At 41.4% G+C, this 8,618-nt stretch overlaps 1 protein-coding gene across 1 annotated transcript; it reads right to left on the bottom strand.

The window, feature by feature from the left end:
* Window positions 1–6,168: 6,168 nt before the first annotated feature.
* LOC147428265 (uncharacterized) lies at window positions 6,169–8,004 on the bottom strand. The gene has a single exon (XM_086496822.1). The coding sequence runs from the start codon at window positions 8,002–8,004 to the stop codon at window positions 6,169–6,171; it is 1,836 nt and encodes a 611-aa protein (XP_086352948.1).
* Between the last annotated feature and the right edge of the window lie 614 nt (window positions 8,005–8,618).

Genomic DNA, 8,618 nt, shown 5'->3' with positions numbered 1-8,618 from the left:
ACCTCTCTACCCTAGAAGTTGCCCTCGCATGCAGATGATCAACTGCAGAGCCTAGTGTGTGTCCACACTCCTTCCTCACCCTTAGTTTCCAAAAGGCGGTGCATCGCTCAGCAACATCCTTGACCACTAGCCAGCGCATTGGTACTATTAGATGACCGGCCAAACCTTGAGCGTGCCTCACCCATGCTTCAACACCTTGAGGTAGGCGGCAACTCCAGCTCGTTCTACGGAGTGGAGCAGCTGATCATGGCGTGCATGGAAACCTAGTGGTGGCGATAAGCGGGTGCTATAGATGGTAAGCAACAGTCGATATTGGTGCTGTCAAGAGGCAAGAAGCCAGTAGACACCTCCAACCAGCAGCACGCCTTGCACACCTCTCTCTCTCTCTCCCCCCCTCCCAGTACGCCTACTTCCAGAGGTGGGTATTAACGATGCTGACGACACCTTTTCTTTATTTTTTATTTCCTTTACTTCATTTTCATCTGTACCCAGGCATTGGATTAGATTGTTAAATTTACATGGATTGTATCAATTTGGCCTATCTTTAATTTTGGCCTTTTGAAGACGTTCAATACGACATTTCATTTCATTTCTTTATCTCTCGTCGGCCTCCCACTATGATTCCTTATCACGACGGACATTGAGGAAGCTTTCTCAGATAAACGCCTGCTGTTGGGCAACCACGAAAATCGACAATGATGTTGACGATTTCTAAAATGATGCTTTTAGGGTTTTAATTTGAGTCTTTCATTTTACCTCATTTTATTTTAAGTACACAGATCACATTGGATTAGATTCACACTGATTGCATCAATTTTGACTCACGATATAATTTTGGCCTTTGAAGGCGTTTAATGTAACATTCTATTTCATTTCATTTCTCGCTCTTTCCCCCTCATCTGCTGCATCTGACACCTCCACAATAGAGCCCCCCCCCAGAATTACATTGACGATATGCCCCATCGACGTTTACAATGTGACTAATTATTGACGATGAATGGTACAAATTTGTGGTGGATAACAACACTAATTAAGGCAAAAAGTATTTGGAACACAACTACGAAATGATATGCTGGAGACGACCACAATCAAGCTTCATAAAGTGATCATAAGACCTAGGTTTATATAACTCTAATATCTTCAATGGATTCCATCACACTATTTGCAGAGATTTTATTTTACTTATAATCTGTGGATTTTTATGGCATGATTTGCATGATCTTTTTTCGGTACGTAGCACAATATTTTAAATCCTTTGTGATACCTAGCAATGTTGTGAGCATTTTATTTTTAGTTGGTTAATGTTTTAATTAGCACAAGCTGGTACAAAATGTTCTATGCTCATACTCCTACTGCCAATTTGCTCGGTGACCACTTTTTGCAACTTCATCTAATTTCAGCTAGGCTATATTGCATGCTCTTTCTGCAATTCCTTGTATCAATCAACGTTATCAAATGTCATGCATTCTTAATTGTGACTTACAATTGGTTGCACTTTTAAAATTTTGAAGATTTTCATATTTGGATTTGGATTTGGAATTGGATTTGAAATTGGTATATGATGATTTTCTGTCGCAACAGTATTTATGAAAGTGAACTTGAAATTGATGAGAATTAAATTATACAATGATGAGTGTGACCAATGATATCTTGATGCATCAGGGTATGACATATACTACTTATTCTAGTGGGTTGGTACACTAGAATAGGTAGTATGTGGATGACAGCAGGCATAAGCAATGTTGTTTAATTTCATGGATTTTTCTTTTACTATGTGATAGTTTTGATACAGATTTCTAATCACTATTTTTGACAAGTATTGTTTGCAAATTCCTATCTTTGCAACTGAGGACAGTTGCTTTCTAAGGGATATTTTGATATTTTGATATTTTATGCAGCTGACAAATGGAAAAGGCCAAGGGTTAAGCGAAAGAATAATATATTTACCATTTAAGTACTTTTTATGAGCCATGGCCAATTATTGTCCGGCCGGTCAATATGTATTCATTTGAGCATTTACTAATCTATAAATAAATACGTGCAAGAGGAAAATGCTCACTCTTGCACGGGGGAAGACTGCACCAGGTGCTCGTGTACTTCTTCTCTCCTCTCCTCTCTTCTCTCTCGCCATGCCGGCGTAGCACTCCGCTCTAGGAGGTGCACCAACGTGTGCTCTCTTCCTCTCTCCTTCTCACTCTGTTCGTTTTGAGCTCGATTATGTGAGTGTGCAACGATTCAGGTATGCCAATTTATTTTTTTATTGTCTGTAGCATGTTATTTTATGTATTTTGCAGGGACGCCGCGCCTCCGCTTGCAGCAATTGTTCCATTAGGAAATCTAATTTTGAGCTACATTTGGTGTGTGCCTGTGTGTGAGTGAGCGTGTGTGTGTGTGTGTGCATGTGCGCATGTAGAAGCATGATGAAATCATTCTTTTGTTTCCTCATTGAATAAGTTTTAATGCCAATATCCCACCAACATTTTATATAGAGCAATCATGCCACCATCCAAGTTTTTCCAAGGTGAGCTCCATGTTTTGATCGACTCCATTTCTCCATGTATGGACCAACAAGCATAAGATGTTCTCAAATGTCACTTACGGTCCAAAAGGGTCTTTTCCAAATCAAAATGCCTCAAAGATGACCTTAAGACAACATTTCTTATTATATCGAGGTCAAAAAGATCTAGTAATGAACCTCGAACTATGATTTTCTATCCAACAAGGAGGACGCAAACTACGCTAAGGAGGGAAATAGCCAATGGTTGAGCTCGAAAGTTGGAAGCCAATGGCCACTTAGGCTCATTTCTTAAGGTCTAAAGAGGAGGAGACTAAATTAGTCTTAAAAGGAAAAAATTTCTATTTTTCATAGTATGTACACAAGTTGGAGTGTAAAAAAGGAGAGTAGTCCATGAAAAAAGAGTTTGGTTAGAAAATAGTGTAGAAGGAACTGGGAGCTATTATTGGACTTCTATTGTTGTTGGGCATAGTATGCCCCTTTGTGGATTTCCCATGGCTTTATTATCGCTAAATGTGAGGCCTTTGAACATAGTACACTTCTTTGGTGGTTGCCCCATGGTTGGCTATGCCTTTAGTATTCTTGAACATGAAGTAGGCTTGCATAGACAATCTATACTCTTTATGAAGGAGCCTCACATTCACGCCGCCAAGTGTCTTCAAAAGGAGCCTTACTTTCAACTCCGGCTAGCGTTGCAAGAAAACGTTGCAAGCGACCCTTCGACTCACCTTTGTGTGCTATAAAATCACATATTAGCGAAATAGATGTTGTTGCTAGCCTACGATCATATTGCAAAGTGAGTTGTAGAGACTGAGTTGGTTGTCTCTACGATTTGGCTCTCTCTCTCTAAGTTGCCACAGAGAGCTAATCTATACTTTTTATTGTTTGAATGGTTTGAAGGTACTGTCAACCCAGAGCCAATCTAGCCATCAACCTTGAGCTTGCTGCAAGGCGCTCTTCCATTCACCAGGCTCTCTCTCTCTCTCTCTCTCTCTCTCTCTCAGCACAATGAGCATACCGATTACGGAAGGCAAGCAATGCGAGGGCCCAGGGGTGAGCTCAAAATGAATGTAAAGGCCAATAGCATATCAATGCAACTTGCAGGCACCAACACAGTTAGTCGAGAGCAGTACCATTTGGCCGTCTCTCTCTCTCTCTCTCTCTCTCTCTCTCTCTCTCTCTCTCTCTCTCTCTCTCTCTCTCTCTCTCTCTCTCTCTCTCTCTCTCTCTCTCTCTCTCTCTCTCTCTCTCTCTCTCTCTCTCTCTCTCTCAGGGCGAGACGCTTCTGCTATGTGAGGGGATGTAGGTGTAGAACTGGAGCCGAAGCTCCCCTTGTGTTTGGCCCGTCAACGTACTAGCCAATTCCATGCATGGAATCTGCCGCCGTCACTACTTGCAAATGACGTGCTACTTGGGAGGCGTGCCCAAACTGCAATCGTACCTGCCAGCACCATGCAGCACGGTGTGCCCACACTGCAGCCATACCTGCCGCGACGCCGCTATCAGTGCCATGCAGCGCTGCCAATAATCTTTTCATGCAACCAACATCGTTGCCAGCCCTGCTATAATTTTTAGTTTTAAAAATGCCAATAATTTTTAGTTTTAAAAATTTTTATGGTAAAATGTGTATGGCCAGCGGAGGGCAAGAGGAAAAGGAGCCGCAAAATAGAGAAAATTAATGTAAAAACTGAAACAATGAGTTATATGTTGCATGCATTGGTAGTAGGGGGAATTTTTATGGTTTTTACATTGCCAGCCCATGCATTTAGTTAGCAAGTCGTGAAAGTAGATGATGAGTTTGGTCCAAAGTCTGCACGCTTTGTCTCCTTTTTTCTTCGTCCTTTTGCGTACTACAATATTGTTGGCCAAAGCTCAACAACTCTCACAATTTGAATTGGTACCTTCTCCATCAACTCCATCTGCCACTCATTCTTCTAAGTCACCTCACCTCCCCCCGGGAGAAGGTCCCTATCCAGTTTTCAAGTAATGCTTTGAAACATATTCCATGAATACCACAACCTTTCACCTTTGAAGCCTTGCACACTTGCACCTTGAGGACATGTATGCCAAATATCTGTGGTGCACTTCATAAAGCACAAAAAGTACTTGAGGAGGTTCCTGTCCGAGAGGTTGTCTCTTGGATTGTATCGATTGTGGGATATGCCCAACTTAATCAAGAAGATCAGGGATGTCCAAATGCAATCAATAAAGGAACACCTAGAAAGCAGCAACATCCGCTACACAAGCAAACATGGAGAGGAAGAGTGCAATGGGTCTTTGACAAGCTTCCTGGCGCTCTTCCATTCACCAGGTTCTCTCTCTCTCTCTCTCTCTCTCTCTCTCTCTCTCTCTCTCTCTCTCTCTCTCTCTCTCTCTCTCTCTCTCTCTCTCTCTCTCTCTCTCTCTCTCTCTCTCTCTCTCTCTCTCTCTCTCAGCAATGAGCATATTGATTACTCAAGGCAAGCAATGCGAGGGCCCAAGGGTAAGCTCAAAATGAATGCGAAGGCCAATAGCATATGAATGCAACTTGCAGGCACCAACACGGTTAGTCAAGAGCAGTACCATTTGGCCATCTCTCTCTCTCTCTCTCTCTCTCTCTCTCTCTCTCTCTCTCTCTCTCTCTCTCTCTCTCTCTCTCTCTCTCTCTCTCTCTCTCTCTCTCTCTCTCTCTCTCTCTCTCTCTCTCTCAGGGTGAGACGCTTCTGCTATGTGAGGGGATGTAGGTGTAGAACTGGAGCACGAAGATGCACTTTCCTCTGGTCCATCGACGTACTAGCACTTCTTTGTAGACAATATTTGGGCTGCAAGCCATTGGATTTGCATTTGAATTTGCCATCGATATTTGACTACCATCTATCAAAATCTTTATGGCAGTAGAAGAACACACGTGAGACATTGCTACATAGAGCTGACCATGAGTAAAAACAGGTGTAGCAAGGTACAAACCTAAGAATCCAAGTGTTTGACCTTGTGCCTTGTTGATGGTCATTCCGAATGCAAGCCTCGCAGGAAATTGTTTGCGCTTCATTTCAAAAGGTAATCCTTGAGAACCTCCTATGATAAAGTCGATCCTTGGTATGAACACATTGCCTCCAACATGAGAACCTATGATTACTTTCGCCTCAATGACCCTGTAATAAAAATGCTTACATATCAATCTTGTCCCATTGCATAAACCACGCCTTGGATCCAGGTTGCGAAGGAGCGTGATTAGAGCATTCTCTTTTAGGTGCAAGCAGTGTGGTGGGAAGCCACCACCAAGATCCAATGAGTTTAAAAACTCTATTGGATATAACCCACCATTACAATCTGATGTACAAAGAGAATCTGCACTCAAGTATTTTTTGTCAAGTCCTCTCATTTTATGCATAGCCAAGTCATTGATTATGGAAACATCCTTATTGCGTGGTGCAAGAATACCTTTGTCCCTAAAGAAGCTTGCATGTCTTTGGACATTTTGTAAGTCACCATATATACTGTGAATTAGGCCTTGAACATTGTTATCTTCGAGTATCATACTACTTGGAAATGCTACAGTATCAAGTAAATCCCCATGACATACATTCCCATTGCCAATGTCTAGTACCCATTTTGCAAAGTCTCTCTCAACCAAGTCATTGGAACAATGAAGACACACATATTCTCTATTAGCTTCAGAGTCTTACATGTTTCCATACATAAGATCGGCACAAAGAGGCATCAACAATATCTGCTCGACTTCCTTTGGGCACAACTGGTAAAATTTGTCTAAAATAACCCCCAAGGAGAAACACCTTTCCCCCAAACAATGCATCACTTTGCATAACATCTCTCAATGTCCTGTCCAAGGCCTCAAAAGCATAACGACGGACCATGGGAGCCTCATCCCAGATGATCAATGATGCTAATCTCAAAAGCTCTACAAGTTGACTATTTACTTTGATGTTGCATGTTGATTCAGAATGCACTTCTATTGGTATCTTAAATCTCCAATGTGTTGTACGTCCATTGCTAAGAAATAAAGCTGCAATTCTCAAGGATGCACATGCTAAAGTGACATTCTGTTGACCACGTACACGACAAAGTAGTGCATTATAGAGATAAATCTTCCCAGTCCCACCGGGTCCATCCAAGAAAAAAACTGTCCCATTTGATGAGTCAACTGCTTGCATGATTTTGTTATAAGCAGCTCTTTGTCCACAATTCAAAGATGCTTCCATACGAATGGCGAAAGTCATTTTCTCGTTTGCATAGAACGTCCTCTCTTCTGCTATCAAACCACTCCCACATCCATATAATACAGAACGGTCTACTTCGGGCATCCTAGAGTAGTCACAAAGTCGTTTCCCATATGATTGAAGCAGAGACTCCAAGCTATATAATGCTTGATTCTTAGCTATCTCATGGCATACATCCTCATCACTTGTACATTCATGCAAATCATAAACATAATCCTCAGAAAGCTCCAAGGAGAATATGTGCCACATTGTACCTGGACATAATGGCTCACAAAATACCAAGATCATAACAAATAGTTGTCGTAATTGCAAGCTGGTACTTGTACATGATGCCTCTTGCAAACACATAAACCATTCATCATCATTTTGTAGCAAACCCCTGGCACTGCAAGCTTCCTTGAAAGTGGCATAGGTTTGTCCATTGAAAGTGCGAAGCTCCTCAAATGATTTACAACCCTTGCATATGGTAAGCAGCATACGCAAATAATAAAGATCGCCTGCATTGGGAACAACATTGTACATTCTCCCTATAGTATCACCTCTTTGCCTATGTGACCACACTTTATTAGTGGGGTTCCAAACCCATTCGGAGGGAAAATCTATATATAGTAAATTATTTGCTTCTGGATATTGTTGATTCGCTACAAACCACTCTGTAAGTGTTGTCTTCCTATTATCATCATTATTCACCAAATTGGACATGTCAGTAGAGTCTCCAAAAGCAACCATATTCTGTTGTGAAAGATGCACTTGCAAATGCAATATATCATGCTTTTCCTCATGCAATGAGAATCCAAAAATTCTCCAAATTGTCTCTGATGCGGATACATAGCGTGCATCTAAATAACTCTTGATTTCATCAAGAACACCTTCTCCATCTTGGAGCACAACTGTGGCCCTATCATGTCCTTTGTACACATACTTATAGAGATACTTCACTGCTGATATGGTTGAGCATATCTCTACATTGATGTGAGCTTTATATCTTAGAGACAACAATGGATTATAGGGAACAATCCATCTGTTATCAAGCCTCTCTTGCTTTTGAACCACATATTGACCATCATCTTGCCGCATATACCTTGGATATCCATCACCATCAACAGAAGTAGATTCACAAAACTCGCGTGGGTATTTGAATCTACATCTTCGATTTACCATGCATGGAGCATTTGGATCCAATGTGCCACACGGACCATGAACATTGCAACGACTCACAACATCATACAAATCAGGAAATAAATTTTTATCTGGAAGCTCAGCAAAAGCCATTCTATCGTAATGCCACATCTCTGTCGGCTTATATTTGGATGCAAGAATTAGTAAGATATGAGCATGAAGAGACCTCTCTTCTGAAATTCTATCACACAAACATGTACAAAAACCTTTCCAAAGATAGCCCTTTTAAGAAGCAAGTCCATGAAATCTTTGAATTTATGATAAAAGACACGTGTAGCAAGTCAGGACGATCAGAAGCAGTCTGTCATGGCAATAACGCATCTTCTATTTCCTTCCACCTTGGGTTGCATGTGAAATTTATGAATAGATGAGGCTTTCCTCTCTTACGTACAATTGCCACAGAATCTTGATAGAGTTGTTGCATGTACCGAGGTCCCCCCACAAAAGATGAAGGCAATACAATTCTTCTTCCAACATTAACACCCATGACCCCATGCGCATTGTCACTGGAAGCAAGCATGTCTGCAAGGCCTTGATACACTTCTGCATGAATTGATCTCTGATTGTTTCTAAACCATAATAACCTTGACTCCTCCATAGTACTATAGGCATCAACAATGTACTGCTGCAACAATCATCCTCCACGTAAAAGGCATTCTGTGGTGTCTCTCCTAATCTGCAACCTAAAAGTGTAGTATTGTTTTTGT

This window comes from Adiantum capillus-veneris, chromosome 23, assembly GCF_014529385.1.
Source record: "Adiantum capillus-veneris isolate H3 chromosome 23, ASM1452938v2, whole genome shotgun sequence".
Classification (NCBI taxonomy): domain Eukaryota; kingdom Viridiplantae; phylum Streptophyta; class Polypodiopsida; order Polypodiales; family Pteridaceae; genus Adiantum; species Adiantum capillus-veneris.
The sequence above is the reverse complement of the archived record's forward strand: the minus strand, read 5'-3'. Positions and strand labels throughout refer to the sequence as shown.